The sequence below is a fragment of the Nothobranchius furzeri genome, chromosome 13 (genome assembly GCF_043380555.1).
Source record: "Nothobranchius furzeri strain GRZ-AD chromosome 13, NfurGRZ-RIMD1, whole genome shotgun sequence".
NCBI lineage: Eukaryota > Metazoa > Chordata > Actinopteri > Cyprinodontiformes > Nothobranchiidae > Nothobranchius > Nothobranchius furzeri.
The window spans coordinates 18,986,897-19,013,960 of NC_091753.1; the positions used below are offsets into that span (position 1 = coordinate 18,986,897).

Sequence of the window (27,064 nt, forward strand, 5' to 3'; positions counted from 1 at the left end):
TTTCTTTTGATTGATGAAAAAATATTTTATTAAAATAATAAACATTCAGCTACAGCAACCCCCAGCCCCAGATGCTGTCCTTTTCCTCTGTCTCCATGTTTTTCTGTCTGCAGGTCCAGAGGTTAAGTTGTCCCCAGCATGGGTTAGTGCTCAGGTCAACAGCAGCCGAGACCTGTGATGAGAGAGTGTGTGAACGTGGGGGTGGGGGGGTGGAGGTCAGGGGTTAAGTGTGTGTGCAGCGGTGAGGCCGAGCTCCCCTGAACATTTCAAACCACCTGGTGAGGCATAAAAAGGTGTGATAAGTTAGAATATCAGACAGCTTTAGATGGACAGCTTTGAGCTTCATGTGCATTTGTTCACCAGCAGGAAAGTTCATGATGCTCAGAACATCTGGTCTGAACTGCGTTGAGGAGTCCGTTTGTAGCTACGGCTGATTTCAAGTTACACAAACAAAAACAAGAAATAAACAGTAAAAGAAAACACACACAACCTACGCACCACATGCGGAGCAGACTGCACCGTCTAACAGTGAGAAGGACAGGAGCAGCTGCTGACCTCATCTAGAGGTCATGTCAGATCACAGCGCTGAGGAAAAAACAAATTCTTTGAGCCGGGGGGTCGGCTGGGATGTGAGATCGCATGGTGCTGCAGAGCGGGGAGTGCTTTATGTGCCTGTGTGAGAAAAAAACACCAAGGGAATAAATTGCAAGTTCATAGTTTACATCTGAAAAAGGCTCACTTTTACTGTTTCATCAAAAAATGCTGCAGAAACTCTTTTAGTGAGAGCCTGGAATCCTGTTGAGTGGGGAAAAGGAATCGCTTGACCCCTGAACTGAAAACAAACAATCTGATGGAAGCAGGTTTTGCTCCTGTAAACGTAAACACACATAAGACAGAACAAAGTCAGTGGACTCAGTTTCTGTGGTGAATTTGTGGCATTATTTTTAAACAGAGATAAATAATATGTATTTATAACATATATGCGTGAATAAGCTGATAACAACATGATGTTGGAAATCTGTTCATTTACCCATAAACGGGTTGAGGCCATCATAATGATCTCATCTGGAGTCAAACAGCCGTTTCTGCTTTTGACTCTTCTTTGGTGCCGTTCATCAGGGTGGGTGTTTGAAGTCTGAAGAAACAATATAAACTTTCAATGCAACAAGCAGGAAAATGTGGAGCATCCACTCAGAGCCACAGCGGCTTGGCTCCTCCTCTCCATGCTGGTCAACAGGTTGGTCCTACGCTGCTGTGGGGTGGATCTCATCATACCAGTAAGCATCACAAGTTGTTGGGGTTGTGTTGGTCATTTTAGTTAAACATCCCATCCAAGCTGATTCCACGAGTCTTCAGTGGGGATCAGGTCAGGTCTGCAGGCCAACCCTTCCATCCCGCTACCAAAACCTGGAGGGGATCTGATAGACCAGCTCTGTGGGAACGAGGGTTATCATCAAAGAGGATTGTGTTCGGTCCCAGAATGGAGAGGTGGGCTTGCAACTGCTGCCAGCTCTTGTCCCAGTTACCCTGTTGTTACTATCAGTCAGCAAAGCGTTGGACTCAGATGATGGTCTGAGATTTGACTGAACTAGAAAAGAGACCAGTCCACAGAAAAGCAGATGCCATCAGCTCCAGGCTCCCGGTGCGTTGTGCAGATCAAAGGTGTAGCATCATGGGACACATGATCACCATGAACCTGAAGCTGAAGTAAGGTCTCCCACAGCTGTGGGAGATTTGTGTGTGCGACCAGTGCCAAAGACCTCACACGCAAAAATACCTCAGCAGCTACAGGCCATCAGTGAAATGTCTTGAGATCTGCTGCAGTTCTCCCACCACCCTGGTATCAGGGCAGATGCTGCCATCATCTACCTCCTGCACAGAGCTCTAACTCACCTGGAGATGACTGGAAGCACTGAGAGGATCATGATTTTTGATTTCTTTAATGATTTTAACACAATCCAACCTGGACTTCTGAGGGGCACGTTGGAGGTGGCTGGAGTGGACCATCACGTTACAACGTATGCTGGACTACCTCAGAGAACACCCACAGTTTGTTGGATCACACGGTTGTGTCTCTGACAAGCTGGTCTGTAGAACAGGGGCACCACAGGGAACTGTGCTAGATCCTTTTATCTTCACACTCTACACTGCCGACTCCTCCATCAGCTCTCTGCTGCCATCCACAGAAGTTCTCTGATGACTCTGCCGGCTTCATTACAGATGAGGAAGGTTTAGATTACAGACAGGGACAGATGATATTGTGGTATGGTGTCAGCAGAACCCCCTCTTGATCAATGCTGAAGGAGGTGGTGGTGGATTCCCACAGATACCGCTTTGCTTTGGTAGTGGTGAACATCCAGCCAACAGACCTTTAGCTAGTGGACCCTTCTAAGTACTTGGGTGTTCACCTGATTAACAAGCTGTACTGGAGCCACAACACTGATGCTCTTTTAAGGAAGAGTCAGAGTCGACCTGTGAGGAGACTGAGGTCCTTCAGAGTACAGGGTGGTGTTCCTAAAGACCTTATTTGACTCAGTGGTGGCATCAGCCATCTTTTACAGTAGAATATGATGCAACAGTTAATTTTTGTCAGTAATTCAACCTAAAATGTGAAAACAATCTATGAGACACTCATTCCATGCAAATCCAGACATGTCAGCTGATGAAAACCCCAGATTCAAAATCTGAAACAATTATAACAATTTTTATAACAAATTATTGTGAAATGTTTCAATATTCTAGACTCAAAGTGTCACACACTAATCAACCAATGAATTCAGAGCACATGCAAAGGGTTCCTGAATCTTTAGATGGTCTCTCAGTCTGACCTGAGTTTGAGAGGCTGATTATGGCCCACATCAACGCCCCCATCTGTGTCACTTCAGACCCACATCAGTGTAGCGTTGGAGAAGTCCAACAAGGTTAATTGTCCGCAGCAATGTCAGAGGTCAACAAACAGTCAAGTGTCCAGCAAGTTGCTGATGCCATATATTGTCTTCTCCCTTTAACAAAGCCATTCCATGCTCAACGTCTCTAGTGACACCATCTTGAAACAAAGTCTAAACAACCTCTCATGTTTACAAGGAGCTGCACCTCCAAGGTCTCATGCAAAAGTTGAGACTTTACTCTTTTAATCAAATTATTTTTATTTTGCCTCATAAATGATTTTTTTCAATCTACAGGTTGTTTACAATCATGTTATTGTAATTTCATAATTTATATACACACATGTTATGTTTTATCTAAAGTGATTTAATAATGCCTTGACTGCTTCACAGTGGATGAATGAATCTACATAAATGTTTATTATTTCATGACTTATTTCAGAACTTAAATACCACAAATGAGTCTACTTGATGAAATTAATGATAATTTATTATCAGTTACATTCACATAATAATATCAGTTTATTAACAAATGAATGTTTAACAGATGGATTTCACATTAAGTGGAACCCGCCTCCTCTGAGTGCCTGAGGAAAGTGTGACATCTGAGGGTCTTGGTAAACGCCTATACAAATATCTCAGATCTGGTTTGTCCAAAGTTTATAAACAAACACTTATTTTCTTCTCCAGCCTTCAGAGAGTACAGACGCTTTTTTCTCAGTTCCCTTATCTGCTTCCCCAAGGCTCTTGTCCTGTCAGCCTACAGAGCACTTCTCTGCATTTCTCCTGAAACCACTACTCTTTTTGGAAACATGGACCTAATTAACTGGTCATTCAACGCGATTGATAAAAATTTTTCTACGATGAGAACAGAGAAGGGGGCTCCCACCTGTCCCGAGGGGACATTCGCAGCGGGATGTGCACTCGATTCTTGGGAGGTCTGGCGAATCGTGTGCCTCTCTCAGTTGTCCATCGAGGACGTGAAAGATTTGTGGATGTTCGGCCCGATGATCACTGGATTTCTTCTGATTGGAGTGGGAGGATATCTGGTTTTCTGGAAATTTGGGAAGACGGGAGCGATTGGAGTGCGACCCGCACCTATGGAATGTGCTGCTCGTGCGGTGACCTCACAGACTGGGACGTTACTCGAGGTGAACCGTAAGCTGGATAATGTCCTTGCGGCGTTGCCTGTGTTAGTACGCAAGATGGATGTCATCTCGGAGAGGGTCGCCGGATGATGTGGGGATGTTTAGAACGAAAAATTGGCTTCACTGGTGGACATGAATGACCACTTATAGATTCCAAGGCAGAGAGGAAAATTATCTCTGCCTGCCCCAAACAAAGTCATGTTTATCCTTTATCTGACGCCAAGGCAGCCTCTCAAGGCTGCTTCAACACACCCCCACGAAAGGAGGAATGCCGACAGATGCTGTGTCCCGACCTTCCCCCCCTGCCTTCAGATTGTGACTTCTGCTGAGGTCAGCGACCTGCGAGAAACTCAATGTGCTCTCTGTTCCTTATCTCTCCCTCCCACCTGTTGGTCTGCAGCTGGTTGATGCGCCGTACCGGCAGCTCCCATTGGAGGCTTCAGGATCCCGCCCAACCCTGCCTCCCCATCGGATTCTAATGTTTTGTATCTGTGCTGTTTGTGCTTCTATGTTGAGGAGGTTTTTTTTTCGTATAATAGAGTTACTCCCCGCTGGGTCTAACTCTGCTATGCCTTTTTTTTTTACCTTACCCCCAATTATCCTCATGTAACACCCTTTTCATCTATCTATTAAGGTAGCGCGACTCATGTTGCGAATGACCGCAGTCACCAATTCTTGTCATGTGTCTTATCCATGTATGTCTGATCTCTGAATTGTGTGCACTGAAACTCAATTTCGTTTCTCTGTATGTCCTGCACATGTGGTAGAAATGACAATAAAATGACTTTGACTTTGACTTAAAAGTGATTTCACTTCCTATATTCCCCAGTTCAGCCAAATCTCTGGGTTCCAGACAAGCTCCAGCTTATGTTAAATGACCATCCTCTGGGAAATCAACCAGATCTTTCAGTGGAATAGTTTTAGCGGCTTAAAGAACCATCCTTTTTAAATCAATCAATTATTGTTTGCTCAGTCCACCACCAACTAACTCATCAGACGTGAAATCGTCCGCCAGAAGCCACCTGGGGGGTATCTTTTTGACCAGTCGTGCGTATTCTGAGGGTGCCTACGACCTTAAGACACATCAGAGGTCCACTCACGGAAGAGAGGAAAGCCCTACAGAGGGTGGTGACGGTTGTCGAAGGTAGCCTCCCAACCATCTCAGACATATAAGCCTTCAGATGCAGGAAAAGGGCCGCCTGTATCATGAAGGGCACAACTCATCCAGCATTAAATCAAAACCACTGGACTGGGGAACAGCTTCTTTCCAGAAGTTGTGAGAATTCTTAATCTAAACTGGGACAAGAAGTGTTATTGTAGCACTGTAACCATCACTGAAAACTACAGACAGCGGAAGACACTTATCTACTGACAAGGTCTTTGTTTCATTGCTGGTCACCATGCCTTTTCACTGCTAAAGTGTTTATATCTTTATATCCATACTCCATGCCGGTTCTCAGGAAGCTGCATTCTATTTATTCTCAACACATTCTCACACCCAAGGCTTCAAAACATGACGCGTGTGACCAAGCGTCAATATGTGACGATTCGGGACACCCCAGCGCGTCAGGAGACGACGATCAGGGACACGCTGGGTCATGTAGCTCCGCTGGCGTCACTGTTTGACACGCGCGGCCACACAGACATCGTTTGACTATTTAGCCTTCCCCTCACCCCAATCCTAACCTTAAGGTCCATAAACTGTGACTTCAGGTTAGGATTGGGGTGAGGGGAAGGTCAAGTAGTTCACAAGTAGTTCTAATGTCCGTCTCACCACCGACGTCAGATACCGACGCTGTGGGACGCTGCGTCAGCAGTTTGACCCTGATTGTTGTTTCCTGACGTGCTGGGGCGTCCCGAATCGTCATATATTGACGCTTGGTCACACTCGTCATATTTTGACGCCTTTGTATTTTTCCCTCTCTTTGTTCCAGGACCGTGTGCACGTAATTTCGTTCCACCCCATGTGAACAGGTGATGTGAATGTCAATAAAGAATCCTTGATCCTTGAGCTGGATTACTGATATAAATGGACTTTTGAACCATATTGTAGTTTTTCCTGTTTCACCTTTATGCTGTGGTTTGTTGGAGCAGCAGTTTATCTGCAGCTTAGAGACAGAGATTAGATGAACGCTTCAAGAAGGCCAGCTTTGTTCTAGCATTTCCCCTTGATCCAGTGCAGGAGGTGAGAGGTAGAAGGACTCTAGCAAAAATAACATCACTGTTAAGACAACATCTCACCCCAAACAAAGCTGTTGTGGAGCTGGAGAGCTCCTTCAGTGGCAGACTGCTGCATCCTAGCTGCATGAAGCAACGACATTATAGGTCCTTCCTTGTCTCAGCTGTTAGGATTTACAACCACCACTGGTCCCAGCAGAACCAGTAAATAACCTCTTTTGCATTCCTTCATTTTTGCTATTTTTGTGATTTGCATATCCTCCGGTAGACATTCTACATGCATCCACTCATTTCTATTCAGTAGCCTCAAAATATTCTGACTAACATTCACCAAAGCTCTTTCTTTGCCATGATGAGCTCTAAATCAGAGACTTTCCAGCAGATTATTTCTGTGTAAGTGCAACATGCACATAACTGCTTATAACTCCTTCCAGAATTTTCAAAAACTAATTTGCAATGAAAGGCATGTTTGAAACAGGTCTGAATATTTGAAAGAGATTTACACAGAAGACTAGCGCTCCTGTAGAGGTCTGCAGCTGTTTCCTAACAGGGAGAGGAGATGGTCTTCCTGTGGTGTCGTCCTCTTGAGGCACACTTTTTCCAGCCTTTCTTGGACATTCTTTTATCGGAGGTTGGTTTTGATTTCAGAGATGGCACAAGAGGTTTTTTAGAACACCAGCTTGAAGTTGCCACACTCTGGCAGGGTCTTCTTGGTGGGGCACTGGATCACGTTTCCATATTACACATACCATAAAACCCTGAGTATTGGGCTTTCTCATGCAGTGTCAAGTCCTCTACACGGGTGTCTCGTCCCAGAGGGCCACGTCTTATCAAAATGTTCTGGTTACCCAACATGTGACATGGACCTTGTCAGATGAAGCAGGTATCATGGCCCATTGTACTCCAGAATGGCTGGGATAGTGCTTGAAATGGGGTTTGACCCCTGACACATGGTTCCAAAGTTAGGTGGCATACCACTGCACCACCCTGCCAGCTACAGAACTAAGAAGTCAGCGATAGTATTCACAGTATGATGGAGGGAAGAAAAAAGCTAGAGAAACACACAAGGCTGAAAGAAAGAGAAAGTGCAGACTTCAGTAGTGCTATCACTCCAACTGGGAGAGTGGCTTCAACACACCAGAGATCCCTGTCTGGAGTAGGACAGGTCTAGGAACAGCAAAGACACCGAGAAGAACCCTTCTGGAGGCTTGAAGTAGACATGCAACCACCCAAGTGGAAACAGGGTGACAAGAGTGTGTGTGTGCACACACACGCATGCATGTGTAAATTAATTCTAATTAAGGGGAAATAGGATATGTTCAAAATATTTATCATCATCTGGCAGTTTGTCATTAAAGTGGCTCCTTATAGCTTCACTGGAGGGTGAACTAAAGGAAATAATACGTCTTTTCAGGCTTTTCAATTAAACTAAAGTCTGAGTTTAGGAACTCTGCAGGTGTGATTTGTCTTCATCGTTAACGGTACAGCCTGATTAAGAAAGCAAACAGTGTGTGTGTGTGTGTGTGTGTGTGTGTGTGTGTGTGTGTGTGTGTGTGTGTGTGTGTGTGTGTGTGTGTGTGTGTGTGTGTGTGTGTGTGTGTGTGTTTGGGCTTAGCAAACAGAGCTGACAACACTATGAGTGATCCTCGACGTTGTTATTGACTTTATTTATAGAGTGTGTAGTCCAGCTGCACACAGCGCCGCACGATTAATCAGAAGAGTGTTATAATTAGGCCTAACAGCCCCGGGCTGCATGAACACATCCACACATAGAAACAACACTATAAGGACATAATGTATGAATACACGTGGTGCACACACACACACACACACACACACACACAGAGGCGGCCTGTGGAGAGCTTTGGAAGGGCTGCGTGTGCTGTTTGTGCAAAGCGCTTTAAGGCTCGTTCTCTTCATCTAAGAGGTTGTTCAACAAAAGTCAGTTTGTTACAGAGGGTGGAGGGCCAGCAGGGGCATGAATACACACCCGTGCAGATGTCTGAGTGTTTACGGCAAACAGTGAGAAGGCTCGTTGTGTTTGCTGTCAAATCTAATGTCTGGTGATCTCTGTTTGGCGCAGCCTTTTGGTTGGAGGGTTCACATGAGCCCCTTCAAAAAGTACACATTTGTCTCTGAAGTGTTCTTCTTCAGACTGAATCACAGCCCTTCTGCTTTTTCCTCCTCAACTCACAGCAAAAATAACCACAAAGACCTCACTTAGCAATTATCAATGGACGAACAACCAAACGGAGCAACTATGTCAAACGTTTTACTTTATTATAAATAGCAACGATAATGATATACACATGACATGACGTCACATCACTTTGTCAAATCATACAAAAATATAGACAGGGAATGAATGCATTGTTTCAGTCTGTGGAGAGAAAAGAGTTCAACAGGAGCTCCTTGGGTGTTTCTGTTGCCGTCACTCAGCCGTAGCACGTGGAACATTACGGTGGCGTATTAGGGCCACTCAGGGGAAAATGGGACCGAATATCAGGGGCTGCTCTGCAGAGATTAAAACCTGGACTTTAAGAAAAATTTTGGCAAATGTGTCAAAATATTTGTGGAATAAAGTGAGACTGGATTTATAAACTAAACCAGCAGCCACAATGTCTGGTGTAAATGAACTACGTCGGCTCTGCTCTTCAGAATGAGTTTAAACAAAAAGGACATTTCTTTAGCTCTCAGAGCTCCAGCAGGTTTAGGCTGCAGCAAAGGTTTCACATCAATAATAAATTATATTCATAAACTTTGGATGTTTTAGGAAGGTTTAAGGGGCTGGTGTTTGTTTTAGACTCTTATTTTGTAGGATTAAAGGAAGTTCTTTGAGATGCTGCTGCAGGAGTAAAGACCACACTCCTCATGTTGTTGTTTTGTATTTTAGCCGATATAAACACGATCCTCTACAAAAACAAAGATCAGCACAGGATCACCTTAATTCTCAACACTTCCTGGTTTTTTCCCCTGAGTGGCCCTAAGAGCACGGTGACGGTTAATATAACTGCAGAACACCCATCCATCCGTTCCTGCTGCTGTGGCAGTAAACAAACACGGTCCCAGCCAACACAGAGTCATAAACAACTGTGGCTTTTACTTTCCTGATTTAGTTAATCCTAAGTCAAATATCAGATGTATGTTTTGAATTCAACTGCCTCAGAAGACACGTGTTATTTCTATATTTGATCCGGAGTGTAAACCTGAAGCATTTTTAAGGATTTAAGACCTTTTAAAAGTGAGAGACACGTGATATTGCATGTCAGGTCAGCTGGGTGAATGGCTGCCTTCAGTCCGTTTCTCAAGTGTCTCTCAGTCGTGACTTGTGACCCATCAGCCTTTTCTCACCATGATCTGTAAAGGTTTTCTTTTACACTGTGATCGATCTTGCTTGTCCTCCCCTGCCCCCCCCCCCCCCCACTCCCCACCCTAAACAGTCCTCTTTAAAGCCACTCGTCCGACGCCCTCCACTTCTTCTTTCTCATCTGTCACTTTCCGTCAGGTTGCCCTTTGACCTCCTCCGAGTCGCTCGAGGAAACTACAAAAGGCCAGGGATCTTTGGCTCACCGTTCAAAAACATCAATGAGAGAGAGGGACGGGAAGGGGTGGGGGGACAGAGGGGGAGGACCCTCCCTGCCTTACAGCTGGGGTCTACATTAGTGTGTCTGATACAGTAAAATCCCACAAGTCGCTTGGATCCTGTTTGTTTTCCTTCCTCTCTGGAATTCCTCTCCGATCGGAAATATGAAAATGAACAAAGCCCTTTTCTGTCCCTCCAATCAGGGATCAGTTTAAGATATAAGAGTTTAAGCGCAGCACTCAGACATGGTTCCCTTGAAGCGCTGACTCGAAGGCAGTCTGTGATATTTGGGTTTGCCGTCCCCTCAGAGACGTCATGGACACAAACGCCATCTGTGGTTATCTGTGGAGAAGTCCTCGTTGGGGGACAGAAGGCCCTCACAAGTCCACTCAGCCAGCCTCGATAAGCGCCGGAGCTTCTGCAGATCATCAAAACGCAGACGCTGAAAAGTTCACAGCCTGCCGACAGCTTCCTGCTCCGCTGTTCCTTTGTTCATCCCTTTAATTTTACTCTTTCAGTCATAACTTAAACCATAACATCTGCAGTCATGTCTTGGTATACGGTAGAGTTTGGTCCTGTAACTGTACACACACACACACACACACACACACACACACACACACACACACACACACATCCATGTGCAGAGCAGCTGATCAGGTGATCTCAGGCCTCAAATAAGAAAGGGCACCTGTGGGGGGAGGGGACAGTAAAGTTAATATTAGCAGTAAAACATTCAAATGTTAGCAGTTGATGTGATAAAAAAGACAAATGGAGGCTAAACTTTACATGTGTTGTGTATGCTGTTGTTAGCATAGCATGTGACTGGAGTGATGCTGGGAGAAAGGTCAGAACAGAGAAGGAGTGAGGAAGAAGAGAAAAGTTATTTCTTTAAATTAAAAATTCTTTAGAGCTGGGCTGAGACCAGCATTTCCATGTTTATGAGCACAGAAGTTTCATGGAGCACAACAATTGTATGGATTTATGTTTACATCATAATACATGTACACATGTAAACATGTACATCAGGTTAAATATTAGATAAAATGGCAAATATTAAACTATCAGTTATTCATTATGCTAATTCCATCTTTTAGTTATTTTTAAAACACAGAAAGGTTTTATTTACCTGCAACGTTTCCTTTGCGGCTGCAAACGTCGTCAGGCTGATGGTGGCGTCACTTCCTTCGCCGTTTATCCGTTTATAAACGGAGAAGGAAGTGACGCCACCATCAGCGTCAGCCTGACAAAGTTTACAGCTGCAAACGAAACGTTGCAGGTAAATAAAACCTTTCTGTGTTTTAAAAAGAACTAAAAGATGGAATTAGAATTTCAACACAGCAAGAACGCACCAAAGATGTTTAAAGATATTCATTATGCTGTTAAGTGTCTAAAATATGAATGTTACATTTGTCTTTGACAATGAAATGCTCCATCTCCTCCTCATGAGGACATCGGACCATTCCACATCTCTGCTGGTGTGTGTGTGTGTGTGTGTGTGTGTGCGTGTGTGTGTGTGTGTGTGTGTGTGTGTGTGTGTGTGTGTGTGTGTGTGTGTGTGTGTGTGTGTGTGTGTGTGTGTGTGCGTGTGCGCGTTTGTTTGTTGAAGGAGGTTGAGATAATCCGCCTGTTGCTGCTGACAACAGATCACTGTGTAACAAGCCTTCCAGAGGCAGGAGGTATGATAAAACACTTGATCATAAAATTAACAGGAACAGAAATCCATGATTTTGTTCTTCTTAGTTTAGATTGAACAGTTCTGCTGTAATGAACTCATTTAGTTTTTAGAAACAATTAAAACTATTTTGGGCTTTTAAAATAAAAATTTAATATGAAAAACAAAGGCATAAAAATATCTTTAGGAAAATCCAGAATTTCTGTTCTGATGAGTCAAAAAGAGACTTCAGACAAAACGAAGAGCCATAATGAAGTTACAAATAAATACAAACATACGCTGAATAATTATGAAGAACTTGATGTTATGCATCTCCCTGGGCTGCCACCTTACCATGGTGGAGGGGTTTGAGTGTCTCAATGATCCTAGGAGCTAAGTTGTCCGAGGCTTTCTGCCTCTGGTAGGGTCACCCATGGCAAACAGGTCCTAGGTGAGGGATCAGACAAAGAGCAGCCCGAAGACCTCTTATGATGAAATATATAAATGGAGACCGTGTTCCCTCGCCCGGTCATGGGTCACCGGGGCCCCCCTCTGGAGCCAGGTCTGAAGGTGGTGTAGGAGCTAAAAGCAGTGTTTTGCGTATGTGCACGTTGGCGAGCGCCTGGTGGCCAGGCTTTCACCCATGGAGCCCGGCCGGGCACAGCCCGAAGAGGAAACATGGGTTCCCCTTCCCATGGGCTCATCACTTGTGGGAGGGGCCAAAGGGGTCGGGTGCAGTGTGTGGGTGGTAGTCGAGCTTGGCGGTCTGATCCTCGGCTACAGAAGCTGGCTCTTGGCACATGGAATGTCACCTCTCTGGTGGGGAAGGAGCCTGAGTTGGTGTGTGAGGTTGGGAGGCTCCGACTAGATATAGTCTGACTCACCTCAACGCATGGCTCTGGCTCTGGAACCAGTTTCCTTGAGAGGGGTTGGACTTTCTACCACTCTGGAGTTGCTCCCACTGAGAGGCGCCGAGCAGGGGTGGACATACTAGTTGCCCCCCATCTTGGTGCCTGTACGTTGGGGTTTACCCTGGTGAATGAGAGGGTAGCCTCCCTCCGCCTACGTGTGGGGGGACGGGTTCTGACTGTGGTCTGTGCTTATGCACCAAACTACAGTTCAGACTACCCACCCTTTTTGGAGACCTTGGAGGGGGTGCTGGAAAGCGCTCCTTCCGGTGACTCCCTCGTTCTGCTGGGGGACTTTAACGCTAACGTGGGCAACGACAATGAAACGTGGAGAGGTGGTTGGGAGGAACGGCCCCCCGATCTGAATTCGAGTGCTGTTTTGTTATTGGACTTCTGCGCCAGCCATGGATTGTCCATAATGAACACCATGTTCAGACATAAAGGTGTCCATATGTTCTCTTGGCACCAGGATACCTTAGGCCGCAGCTCGATGATTGACTTTGTTGTTGTTACGTCTGACCTGCGGCAGACCTCGGGTGAGGAGGGGGCGGAGCTGTCAAATGACCACTACCTGGTGGTGAGTTGGCTCAGATGGTGGGGGAGGATGCCGGTCAGACCAGGCAGGCCCAAACGTATCGCGAGGGTCTGCTGGGAACGTCTGGCACAGTCTCCTGTCGGAAGGAGCTTCAATTCCCACCTCCGACAGAACTTCCAAAATGTTCCGGGGGAGGCGGGGGACAGTGAGTCTGAATGGACCCGGTTCCGTGCCTCCATTGTTGAGGTGGCCGACCAGAGCTGTGGTCGCAGGATTGTCAGTACCTGTCGTGGTGGCAACCCCCGAACCCGCTGGTGGACACCGGTGGGTCAGGGATGCTGTCAAGCTGAAGAAAGAGTCCTATCAGGTCTTTTTGGCCTGTGGGACTCCAGAGGCAGCTGACGGGTACCGGCAGTCCACGCGGAACGCAGCTCAGGTGGTCGCCAAGGCAAAAACACGGGCATGGAAGGAGTTCGGTGAGACCATGGAGCAAGACTTCCATATGGCTTCGAGGAGATTCTGGTCCACCATCCGGCACCTCAGGGGGGGAAGCAGTGCTCTACCAACACTATCTATAGTGGGGACGGTGTGCTGCTGACCTCTACTCAGGATGTTGTGGATTGGTGGGCAGAATACTTTGAAGACCTCCTCAATCCCACCAACACATCTTCCAGTGAAGAAGCAGAGTCTGGGGACTTTGAGTTGGCCTATCGAATCTCTGGTGCTGAGGTCATTGAGGTGGTTAAATAGCTCCTCTGTGACAAGGCTCTGGGGGTGGATGAGATCCGCCCGGAGTTCCTTAAGGCTCTGGATGTTGTGGGGCTGTGTTGGCTGACGTGGCTCTGCAATATCGCGTGGACAGCGGGGGGCAGTCCCACTGGACTGGCAGACCGGGGTGGTGGTCCCCTTATTTAAAAAGGGGGGCCGCAGGGTGTGTTCCAACTACAGGGTGATCACTCTCCTGAGCCTTCCTGGTAAGGTCTATTCAGGGGTTCTGGAGAGGAGGGTCCATCAGATTGTTGAACCTCAGATTCAGGAGGAGCAATGTGGTTTTCGTCCTGGCCGTGGAACACTGGACCAGCTCTATACCCTTAGGGGGATCCTGGAGGGTGCGTGGGGTTTTGCCCAACCAGTCTACATGTGTTTCGTGGATTTGGAGAAGGCGTTTGACCGCGTGCCTCGGGGGGCCCTGTGGGGGGTACTGCGGGAGTATGGGGTACCAAGCCCTCTGATATTGTCTGTTAGGTCTTTGTATGACCGGTGTCAGAGCTTGGTCCGCATTGCCGGCAGTAAGTCGGGCTCGTTCCCAGTGAGAGTTGGACTCCGCCAAGGCTGCCCTTTGTCACCGATTCTGTTCATAACCTTTATGGACAGGATTTCTAGGCACAGCCAAGGTGTGGAGGGCATCCGTTTTGGTGGCCTGAGGATCAGGTCTCTGCTCTTTGCAGATGATGTGGTCCTGTTGGCTTCATCAGAACGTGATCTTCAGCTTTCGCTGGAGCGGTTTGCAGCCGACTGTGAGGAACCTGGGATGAGAATCAGCTCCTCTAAATCTGAGACCATGGTCTTGAGTCGGAAAAGGGTAGAATGCCTTCTCCGGGTCAGGGATGAGGTCGTGCCCCAAGTGGAGGAGTTTAAGTATCTCGGGGTCTTGTTCATGAGTGAGGGAAAACTGGAGCATGAGATCGATAGGCGGATTGGTGCTGCATCTGCAGTGATGCGGGTGTTGTACCGGTATGTCATGGTGAAAAGAGAGCTGAGTCAGAAGGCGAAGCTCTCGATTTACCGGTCGATCTACGTTCCTACCCTCACCTATGGTCATGAGCTTTGGGTAGTGACCGAAAGAATGAGATTGCGTATACAAGTGGCCGAAAGGAGTTTTCTCCGAAGAGTGGCTGGGCTTTCCCTTAGAGATAGGGTGAGAAGCTCGGTCATTCGGGAGGGGCTCGGAGTAGACCCGCTGCACATCCACATCGAGAGGAGCCAGTTGAGGTGGCTCGGGCATCTGGTCAGGATGCCTCATGGACGCATCCCTGGTGAGGTTTTCCGGGCACGTCCAACCGGGAGAACACCTAAAGGTAGACCCAGGACACGGTGGAGGGACAATGTCTCTCACCTGGCCAGAGAATGCCTTGGGATTCCCCCAGAGGAGTTGGCCCAAGTGGCTGGGGAGAGGTAAGCCTGTGCCTCTCGTCTTAGGCTACTGCCCCTGCAACCCGACTCCGGATAAGCGGACGAAAATGAATGGATGGATGGATGATTGGATGGATGGATGGATGGATGGATGGATGGATGGATGGACTTGATGTTATTTCAATATAAAACAAGTGAAATAAGAATTTATAACAGAGAGACTGAACCAGGAGTGTCCTAAACACCTTCATCTTTTGAATCTTCTCTTTCAGCTAACAGGAAGTCTGCACATGATCCTGCATCCTCCCAGCTGATGGGGTAAAGACAGAACAGTAAACCTGTTCAACCAGTGGTCGCTAGGCAACAGAGACGTTGCCCAAATAAAACAGAAACCACAGTCTGATGGGTCAGTGCTGAGGTTTCCATCAGGCAGGCTGATGAGAGCTCCCAGTGTGGATGGCTTGTTTCTGGAGCAGCGCTGCTTCCCCAGCTGACCTCAGCCTCAGCACCTGTTTCCAATAGCCGCTCTGCCAGAGGCTATTAGGATCCATCCACCCCCAGAAAGGACCTTTCCTCTGCAGTCCCAAAGCCAGCCCCACACCAGCTATCCAGTCACACTGATTAATCACATCAAGCCTGGTAGAGCTGCTGAAGTGTGTGTGTGCCCTGGTTCCTGCCTTTGAACTGTCTATTTGTACGGCTGAATTCTTTACTCTGTCCATATTAGGACGTTGGACCAAATGATGTCAGTAGACATCTGCTGCTCTCAAATATTAAGTTAGATATTCATATGATACTGGACTGGTTGGGTCTCTGCCTGCCCAGCTCTTTGAAGGCCCCGATTGTGGTCGGGTTGCCACGGGGTCAGTGGATGAACCTGATTGGACAACCCCCTGTGGACCACAATTGCAAACGTCATCTGTAATCACGATGTGACGGAGAACGACGCTGGCCTCCGGAGTCACACACGTTTGTTTGAAGTTGATTGGAGAGGAATGTGAAGTGAAACGACCCTCTCGCCGCATGTATTCTGAGAGGACAACTCTCAGAGGGGGGCTAACGGCACCGAGGCACCACTTTGGCCTGATGAGAGCCGACCTCGCCGCACAACCGAGAGCGGGTTTTGGATGGAATCAGATCTGCACAATTAACCCCAACACTTGAGTGTGCACAGCAAGACCAGAGGAATAAGGAAAGGGGTCCTAACAAGCAGCTCTGCAGCTACCTGAACCCTGTACACATCTAACCCCGCCCTCACCGGCAGACATGTGGGGAGAAAAAAGTTTCAAAAGATCTGTGCGTGTGTGTCTAAATTTGTGTGTGTGTAACTCTTGATTTCTAACTTGTGTTTACATTTTTGTGTGTAACTTCAGCTTCTACACATACAAATCATTAAGTACGCACACACAATTCACCTGGTAAACACGGACAAAACTACATTACACACAGATCAGTTTACAAGTACAAAAATCCTTTAGAGCAGGGGTGTCAAATACATGGCCCGCGGGCCGGATTCGGCCCGCAAGCGGGTTAAATCTGGCCCGCGAGATGGTTGTGTAAACTTTATTTTCATACTTTACAATGTAGAGTGAAAATAAATTCATCTTTGTGAGCAAGTTTCCTCTGTAATGAGTATTAATAAAACAAAGCTGCGCTCAAGGCTCACACAAGAACTTGAATCACATCCTGAAGTTGGCCGCCACTCAGGATGTGACTTCTGATATTGATGTGCTGGTGAAAGCTAAAATATGTAAAGTAAAATGAGTCAAATATACTTTAAGTGCTGCATGAAACTGATCTAACCATGTGATCTGTAAGCTCTTTGAATCACTAAGGAATGTTAATTTTTATTTGTTGATTTTGTTGTTGTTGTTGTTTTTTTCAAATTTTCAAGTACACTTCAGGTGTTGTACTTGTACTACACTGTCCTCAGGCTCCAGCCTCGTTTTATATTGATTGTATTAAAACAAAGAAAACAATCTGAAGTATTTAATTAATTTACCGGTCCGGCCCACTTGGGACTAGATTTCCCTCAATGTGGCCCCTGAGCTAAAATGAGTTTGACACCGCTGCTTTAGAGACTATTTCCTCACCTGACTGATTTGTGCGTGCATGGTGCATTTGAATGATCGGTGGAAGCTGGAAAATTTTAATTTTCCTTGGAATTAGTCTAAATTTGTGTTAACTGGACAAGTATGTTTTATCTGTGGAAAAATAGAGTATCTCAGGATCCTGTAGTTATAAAAGATAGACCTACATTTAATTTTTAATTGTCTAAAGGTATTCCTAATCTGATTCTTATTCTAAAACTGTTTATTCAGGCGTGTGTTTGTGAGCCATGAAAACGTAGTCAAAGGTTTAAAAGAAATGACTAATAAATGGCAGAGTGGTTCTCTGACTGGAAAAGGCAGGCTTCAAACTGGGAGAAGGCACAAGAAGATGGTGCAGTGTCCTGGTGATATCTCCTCTGAAGTAGGTAAGCGTAAATCCAGCATGCTTTGCAGGTTATAATGCAACAGCTATAATTTTAAACCATTTAAGATGATTCATAGGTCTGAAAGATTGACACACTGTCCCCAGACAAGGAAGTGGCTCTTGGGCCAGTTTATGTGTGTGCACAATAATGAAAACTATTTAAATGAAAGCTAATGATGGGTGTTTCGACCACGCCAGTCACAAATTTCTGGTGGTTCTTTCCTCCTGAAGGAAGGATTTGAAGTTCGCTGAACTTACAGCCGTTTTCCCTCTGTTTTTCTCTGTTTCTGGTTCGATGACGTCACTTTTCGTGCGCATTTGCACTCCTGGACTTGTTCTCACACTAAACCTAAAATAGCGTTTCCCCCCTGTTCGAAAATTCACGGACATCATATGTGAAATCCATGGTACATAACAAGCGGAGTTATAAAAGAGTGTTTCAGCACCGTTGACTTGCATTCATTTTTTCTTTCTTCCAGGGGCTGAAAGTAGATGGGTGTGACTTAGGCGCCCTATGACTCCATACCATCTTCTCGTGCCTTCTCTCCTTTTGAACCCTGCTTTTTTCCACCCAGAGAACCACTCTGCCATTTATCAGTAATTTCCTACAGCCCTTTCACTAAGTTTTCATGGCTCACAAACACATATGTCTAAATAAACAATTTTAGATCATTAAAAATTAAATGTAGCTCTATCTTTTAGAACTACAGGATCTGAGATACTATGTTTTTCAACAGAAAAACATATTCGTCCCATCAACACAAGTTTAGACTAAATCCAAAGGAGATTTGGATTTCCCAGCTTCCACCGAGCATTCAAACGCACCATGCACGCACAAATCAGCCAGGTGAGAAAATAGTATCAAAAGGATTTTTGTACTTGTAAACTGATCTGTGTGTAATGTAGTTTTGTCTCTGCGTACCAGGTGATTTGTGTGTGTGTGTGTGTTCATTGTTTTGTACGTGTAAGAACTGAAGTTACACACCAAAATGAAAACACAAGTTACAAATCAAGAGTTACACACACACAAATATAGACACACACGCACAAATATAGACACACACGCACAGATCTTTTGAAACTTTTTCTCCCCATACTGACAAGATGTCAAACAGAACATCAAACACAGTTCTGCAGCTTTATGCTTCAGCTCATAAAGTCCTTTATGTTCTCCACAGGAGGACCAGAGAGACTGCAGCCATCCCAAACCATCTCTGAACGGTTCAGTGACTAAAGTAGGATGACTTTAACAGGCTTTATGTTCATGTCCTAAATTTTTATTTTAGGTTCTGTCTCTGGAGCTCCAACAATATAATGGCATAATGAAAAAATATTCCTGTTTGTTTATATCAAATAGTCAAAACACTGAGTAGAAAAATCATTGTTTTAGAAAACAACAATTTTCTTACTGTTAGACTGAAACTAGCAGCAAGTTTGGCTGCTAAACGTTTTTATTATATATTATTCAACAAAATGCTATTTTTTTGTGAAGTATTCCTGTTTTTCTTGTGTTTCCTCATGTTGTAGCAGAGGTACAGGTGAAACTCACATATGGTGCAAAAGTCCATTTATGTCAGTGATCCAGCTCAGACTGAGAGACCATCTAAAGACTCGGGAACCCTTTGCAGGTGTTCTGAGTTCAATAGCTGTTTAGAGAGTGACACTTTGAGTCTAGAATATTGAACCTTTCACAATATTCTAATTGTCTGAGATTTTTAATGTGGGGTTTTCATCAGCTGTAAACATCACAGTTATAACAAATAAAGGCAGAAACATCTGGCTTTGCATTTAATGAGAACTGCTGCTGTTACGCCTCTTCTAAAGAAAATATAATTAGGTCCCTTAGTGATGAATAAAAAGACCGATCTCTAATCTGCCTTTCATTGGGAAAATTATTGAAAAGGCTGTTATGATCCAGCTGAACAATCTTTTTGGAGAAAAACAACCTGCCAGATAGTCTCCAGTCAGGCTTTAGGCAACACCTGGGTGGGACTTTCAAGCACAGGCCATAGTTGGTTCCAATCTTATATTGAAGACGGGAGTTATCTTGTCTCTCACACATCAAAGCTGATCACCATGACATGTGGGGCCCCCCAAGGCTCAACACTTGGACCACTACTCTGTGTTCATCTCCAGCAGGCTGGACTATTGCAATGGTCTCCTAACTGGTCTTCCCAAAAAAGCTGTGAAGCAACAGCAGCTTGTTCCGAGTGCTGCTGCTGGAGTCTTAACAAGAACCAAGAGAACTGAACACGTCACTCCTGTTCTTAGATCTTGACACTGGTTACCAGTAAACTACAGAATAGAATAGAAGTGCTTCTACTAGTTTATAAACCACTCAATGGCATGGGGCCAGAATACATGTCAGATCTCCTTCAGGTATCTACACCCAGCAGGGCTCTGAGATCCTTAGGAAACGGCTGGTAGAACCTCGGGTCAGAGCCAAACAGGGTGAAGCTGCTTTTAGCTACTATGACAAGATGGTGCCGGTGTGTGTGGCACGCCGTCTGTCTCACGGACACTCTCCTCTTTACATGTTCTTGCGCTTTGTGTGGACAGTGCATCCCTACTGCTGACTTATGATCGAGCAACGACTCTGGAAATCCGGCCTGATGTCGGTTTCATCAGCCCGCTGATTGTGACAAGCCGGGGGGATTTTAGTCCCCCGCGCTCATTTCGGAGTCTCTCGGTGCCACCCATCCCTCCGCGGTGTGCATCCGGTCGTCATCAGCAGAGGAGGCACCGCCGGCGTCGTGGCTGCCGAGGTGGGAATCATGTGCACCTACGTGCCAAACCGCCCCGGTCCTGGAAGTAGCTCGCCGGGCTGTGTGGGCCTGGACGTCTTCTCGTGGCGCCGTCGCGTTTGTTGGATCCTCCACCATCCTGCTTGGTGCCGTTGGTGGGCTTCGACTTGGATGCTCCGTTGCAACGTGTATTCTGGGGGTTTTGCTACCGCTGGAAGGGTGCCAACCTTGCTAATCTGCTTCATGTGGACTGCGTGTCAACTGCGCCTGTGTCTCTGGATTCTGCTGCTACTGCACCAAAGACGTTATCATCGGCTCGCCTCGGCCTGGTTAATGCAAGGTCGGTAATGAACAAAACTTTTATTCTGAAAGACTTCTTTGAGGAACAAGGGCTCGATTTTTTGGGTGTTTGTGAAACCTGGATGCCGATGGGAAACACGAGGGCCCTGTTGGAATTATTACCTGCAGACTGTGGGCAGGGGCGGGGGGCTCCTCATTGTTTATAAATCAGGTTTCAGCTGCAAAAAGATTATCCCTTTGAGTCCTTTTTCTAGTTTTGAGGTTTAACTTGGACCTTTTCCTCTACTCTTGTGGCGTTGATTTATCACCTGCCTGGACTGAATGTGGAATTTCTAAAAGACTTTGCTGATTTCTTGGCTATGAATGTGTTGAAATATGATCAGATTTTGATTGCAGGAGATTTAAACATCCATATTTGTTGCCCTGATAAGCCAATGGTCGAGGACTTTTTGCACCTGTTAAGTTCCCTGACTCTTTCTCAGTGGATTCAGGGTTCAACACATGTGAAGGGACACAAACTTGACCTAGTTCTTTCCTCTAATATTCAGTCCATTAATGTGGACACGTTGAGGCCTGTTTTCTAAGACCTCTCTCCGATTTTATGTAATTTTAGTGTTCCGTCTCGGCAGGTCCCAGCTTCTCTTCCTGAGAGGTGCAGTCGTGCCATAAATCCTGCTAAGGTGGCGAGATTCAGTGAGTGCTTTAGTCAAGCAGGACAGGATCTTCTATTAGCCCACCTCCCAGTTGAAGAGTTTATTTATTACTCGTTTTGATACGCTATGCACATCTGTTTTGGATGATGTTGCTCCCTTTAAGATTAGGAAAGGAGGGCATAGGGCAGAGTCGTGGATGTCTGATGAGACCCAGGCCTCCAGGCAGGCCTGCAGGAGAGCTGAGCGAAAGTGGAAGCAAGACAAACTTCGCGTGTCCTATGAAATTTATAAAAAGTCACTTTTTGATTACCAGGAAGTGGTACGACAGGCTAGGATCAGATACTATGCCAACATTGTGGAATCAAATTCTCATGACCCATGCACTCCCTGTAAGGTGATTGATTCAGTACTGGAAACTGCAACTTCTGTCTCCAGGTCCACGGCTGCGATGGCCGGGACATGTGAAGATTTTCTTCACTACTTTGTGGACAAGATAGTGATGATTCGAGCTGCTATTGTAGGCCACACTCCTGTTTTCGTGGCACCTATGCCACTTAGGGCAAACCTGCCAGCCTTCCAGACTATATCTATAACAGAGCTAGAGGAACTCATTTCTAAGCAAAAACCTTCTGGCTCCCCTTATGATGCTCTTCCCCGAAGGATGCTTAAGGAGGCTTTTTCTGTTCTGGCCCCTTATATACTGGTTATCTTAAATACCAGTCTGGCCTCTTGTGTGGTTCCCCTTACCTTTAAGAGGGCTGTTGTACGACCGCTGCTGAAAAAGAAGGGGATGGAGGAAACTGTGTTAGCCAATTACAGACCTATCTCACATCTACCTTACTTATCTAAGCTGCTTGAGAGGGTTGTATATTTACAGCTGGTTGCATTTTTAGACACGAACTCTGGGAGATCTTTCAGTCAGGGTTCAGAGCAGGTCACAGTACCGAGACTGCACTTTTAATGGTTCTTAATGATGTTTTTTAGCTTGTGACGGTGGGGATGCTGTCATTCTTTTGATGTTAGATTTGTCTGCGGCCTTTGACACGGTCGATCATGACATACTTTTGGATCGGCAACAACATTGGGCAGGAATTACCGGTGCAGCCCTACAATGGCTACACTCCTACTTATCCGACAGGAGTTTTTGTGTCAGTGTAGGTGAAACCTCCTCGACCTGGGCGGGACTCAAGTGGGGTGTGCCACAGGGGTCTGTACTGTGTCCGCTTCTTTTTGCCATCTACTTACTACCGTTGGGGAATCTTCTTCGGCGGTTCGGCGTGTGTTTTCATTTTTATGCTGACGACAGTCAGATCTACCTCCCCCTTCAGCGGGAGTTCGATGGGTCAGTATCAAAGCTTGTAGATGCCTTAGAGGATGTGCGCTCCTGGATGGCTACAAACTTTTTACATCTGAATGAAGACCACCATCTGAAATTTGGGAGTGCAACTGGACTCAGCCCTTAAATTCGACGCGCAAATCAATCAGGTTGTGCGATCGTGTTTTTTTAACTTGCGCCGACTAGCCAGAATGAAGCCCCTGCTGTCCAGAGTACATCTAGAGACTGTCACACATGCTTTTGTTCTTTCAAGGCTCGACTACTGCAATGCACTGTATGCCGGCCTTAGTCAGGGTGCGGTAGCACGCTTGCAGTTAGTACAAAACTCAGCCGCTAGGTTCGTGACAGGCACTAGGCGCAGGGAGCACATCACCCCTGTGTTGGCATTCCTTCATTGGCTGCCTGTGCAATACAGGGCAAAATTCAAGGTCTTGGTGCTGGCATACAGGGCCTTACAAGGAACTGCTCCAGCATATCTTGGCAACCTTTTGCATAGGCATGCCCCCTCGTGGGCCCTTCGCTCAGCCGGCAGGGAGCTGTTGATCGTTCCACGCACTAAGTGCAGGTCATGGGGGGACCGTGCATTCTCGGTGTTGGCACCTGCACTTTGGAACCAGTTGCCTTTGGTGGTGCGTCAGTCACCCTCATTGGGGGTTTTTAAGACTTGCCTTAAGACCCTTTTTTTGTCAAGGCATTCCAGGATTAGCAAATTTTACCCAATTTCGATTCCCCGGCCTCTTAATCTTTTTCTGGATTTTATTTTTTGCTTTTACTCTCCTCTTTTAATTGATTTCATGCTGGTTTTACGGTTGTTATATTTTATTCTGATGGTTTTATGTTTTTATTGTGTTGTGTTCAGCACCTTGTGTGTCTGCATTGGTCGCAGAAGGGGCTTTATAAATAAATGAAATGAAATTAAATGAAATGGAAATGAAATGCAGCACACAGATGGAATCAGCTTCCCCATGACCTCAGATGCGCCCCAACTCTAGAAACTTTTAACCCTAGGCAGGCGTTGCAGATTATCAACATTAAAACCTACCTACCTGGTTACTCCACACACGTATTTCATGAGCATTTTTTAACTCAGAAGTACCCCTGAAGGACTTAGTTGTTCTTCCTTTTATCAAAACTTATTTAGAAGAGAGGGTTAAATTAAAGTTGAAAACCTTCTTGTTTTCATCAGCCTTTGAATAAATGTTCTTCTGCTTCAAGTTCTACACTGTATTTGCTCACCCTTTAACTTTTCTTTTTAATTGTTTTATTTTAGTATTTTCTGTCACATTGATTTTAATGTTCTTGCAATTCACATTGAATTGCCTCTGTATGTGAAATATGCTACAAAAATAAAGCTGTCTTGCCTAATGAGTCCATCGCATGTATTTGTTTCACCTTTTAGGTAGAATTACTGACATAAATGAACTTTTGCACCAGATTCTGACTTTTCCAGTTGCACCTGTATAGTTCAGACCTGATCCCAACACTGAATATCTCTCTGTGTGTTTACACTTTGCTCTTTCACAGAGAAAATTCTGTAGTTTCACAGGTTCACTTATTTTCAAACAGCAATTTATCTGCTTTATCGCTCGCTTTTGAGATCTTGTATATTTATCTTTATATAAAGTTCTGTATAAACTACCTGATGAAGGGCAAAACGACTCCATTCATTCATTCATTAATAACAGTGTGTCAAGGATAAAGGGGAAAAGATTAAAATGAAGTTATTTCCATTAATACAAACATTTAAAAAAGAACCAGTAATCAAAGCAATGCCCACAATTCTTTGAGTCTATTTTTTATGGGTATTTAGAGGTGCAGATGAGACTTTTATTCTGAAAGTCTGGAAGAAGACAAGCTAAAAAATATATAGATTAAGAATAAGAATAAAAACAAGAATAATAAAACAGAAGAGCAGGGATGAGGAGCACTACATAAATACGTTGTCTGTTTTTAAACAGTACAACAAAACGTTTACAGTGATTGAGGTGACAGTTTGAAATGATCATGTGAGGCTGCTGAAGTTAGAGGTGAGAGTAAAAAGGCAGCTCATTGACCTTACTTTGTCCGTATTGGCCATACTGGTAGGATGCAACGTGGTCGACCGTATAGCCTGGCGAGCTGTAGGACGGGGTGCAGAAGGACTGGGAACTAGGTAGGGAGGGCAGTGCTGACATGGAGGGGATGCTGGTGAGACCCTCGAGGCCCTTGATGTGGTCCATGCGCTGGCTGCAGCTGGCGGCCATGCCGGTGGGGGGCTCGAGGCCCCCCGTCAAAGGGGAGATGGCGTAGTCGCTTTGGGGCTGGTGTGGCACGCCGCCGGGGTTCAGCAGACCCATCACCTGATTTGTCAGGAAAGAAAGGACGGTGAGTGTAGTTTAGGGTTACATTTAGCTTTTGTTAAAGAGAAATGTTCATCAGTGTCTTTTTTACTGTAACTAGTAATAAATAAAACAGGTAAAAAACTTGTTTCAGTCAAACTTTTATAATAAAACAAAATCTCCTTCAGAATGGGAAATGTTCTAATTCAGCTCCAAACAATCACTGAAACTATGGGATGAGGAAAAAACGCTGATGCCACTCCTCTGTGATGGCGTACGCCTCCTCCCAGTACAGGTGTCGAGCTTTTAGGAGTCTGAGCAGGTAACGATGACAACAAAACACACTGACACAGTACAACACACCAGAAAATATGACTTTAATACAACAATTGTGTTTAAAATAAACATGATGTGAATATTGCCTTCCACGATTGACCTGACTGCCCAGGAGAGTAAAATGTGTTGTGGCTGACCCCGAGACAAATCCACCGAGGAAATCCTAGTCGCAGACATCAAACAGCTCACAGCCAGCTCCAGCCCAGACAGAAATAGCTCCAGAGAGAAAGAATCAACCAATTTGTCTCTGATCCATGCCTCCACTTATTCTAACATTTCTTTTTGACGCTGCTCCAGCAGCCGACGGTACAAGATACAGACTTATCTCTGAGGCCGATATGCTGACACAAAGGAACGGCCTGTGTGAGACGGGCTCTGGTAAACCACAGTCTGGAGGAGTCCTTCAGCTCTTGAGCTGGTCTTTATTAGCAACCAGATAATTCAATATTCTTCGGCCCGTAAAAGACGGAAAGAGCCGCAGGTCAAACGGCATCAAAGCCGACCTGCAACTTCACCATCACCCTGCGTACGCACCGCTAACCCACGCTTCAATCGTCAGGCTGCTTTCATACCATTTCAGTGGAACTGAGGCTGGGTTTGTCACTTATGAATGTGTCTCTAACTGAACCTCCAAATGTATAATATCCCACCTTGTCTCCATGGAGAAAAGGCCTGGAGGCGCTTCTGCTGTCCTAATGAGAAGCAGGTACACTGCTCTTTGTGTCCTCTTGGCCCTCTAAGTGACATTTTATTCAACATCCACACACACATGGTCCTGCTTAAATCATTTCCCAAGCAGAGGAGGTGAGTGGAGGAGACCATGTGGATTTTCAGAGGGGAGCTGTTTCCTTCTATGCCCGGCAACATTTTCCTAAAAATATTAACCTGCGCTTGAAAAGGTTGGTCTAAACAGAAATAAAGGAGAGATGCAGCGGAGCTAAACAACCCAGAGCCCAAAGGAAGACAGACTTCCTTTAGTACCGTCGTTATCTGTTTTATCTCTTTAACTAGAGTCTGACCCATGAAGCCGTTCTTTCCCGGAGCTGCCCGCTGACCAGCTTTTCCATGGTGTTCCTTACTGAAGCTCTGCCGTAGCCAGCGGCCAAAATCGGTGCGCCTTAGCGGGGAAGAATGTCGGAATGGGGAGGAAACATCTCAGACAGGACATTCCTTCCCAGCTGTATGAAATACATACATATAATTCAGACCCTTTGGTTTCACTCGGAAGAATTGAAAATAATGTTAAACGTTTTGATGTGAGAGTCCTCCTTTGGGGCAGTGGCGCAGCTTCAGGAGTGTTGGTTCATTTGTGTGTTGCTTACTCGTTTAGTCACAAGACAAGCACAACAAAAGCTGCCTTGTTGCTGGAGTTGGCTTTAAAAAAAAGAAAAGCAGAAACTCATCACCCAGTCCCAACAGAGTTGAAAATCCAGCCGTGCTGCTCAAGCATGTCGTGTAATATTTGTGTTCAAGATGTTGCAAAAATCTTTAACTGAGCCTCTGAACGTCATGGAGCTGATCAGTTCTCTCCACCTCTGTCTTCTCACTCTGAGGGGTCAGACAGCATCAGATGGAAATCTCATTTTCTACCTGTTAGGGTCCCAACCTCCCCCATCCCAGTGTCTAGGTGCTGGGACCTTGAGACTTGATGACTGGATCATTGACTCTAATTGTCTTTTCACTTCTCATTTTTCACAGTGATGTGTCCTCTGTCCAGCTACTGTCACCTGTCTTTCTCCGCTCTGCAGGAAAGTGTCACTAAATAAGAGCACCGTTGTTATTCTGCTTTGGTGTGGTGTGTTGTGTTGTGGTGCTGTTGTTGTGTTTTTCAGTGCTGTGTGTGTGTGTGTATATATATATATATATATATATATATAT

General features: G+C 45.6%; 1 protein-coding gene across 4 annotated transcripts in view; it reads right to left on the reverse strand.

The window, feature by feature from the left end:
- Positions 1-10,319: 10,319 nt before the first annotated feature.
- pax3b (paired box 3b) overlaps positions 10,320-27,064 on the reverse strand; it is a 42,901-nt gene continuing 26,156 nt past the window's right edge. For 3 of the 4 annotated variants that reach the window (XM_054742964.2, XM_054742966.2, XM_054742963.2), the window contains exons 8-9: positions 24,592-24,871; positions 10,320-10,485 (exon numbers count right to left, since the gene is read on the reverse strand). In XM_054742964.2, coding sequence (XP_054598939.1) covers positions 10,451-10,485; positions 24,592-24,871 — 315 coding nt within the window. In that variant the 3' untranslated portion in view covers positions 10,320-10,450. Of the gene's footprint in view, positions 10,486-24,586; positions 24,872-27,064 lie in introns of all 4 variants that reach the window. The other variant, XM_054742965.2, reaches the window with a different exon arrangement.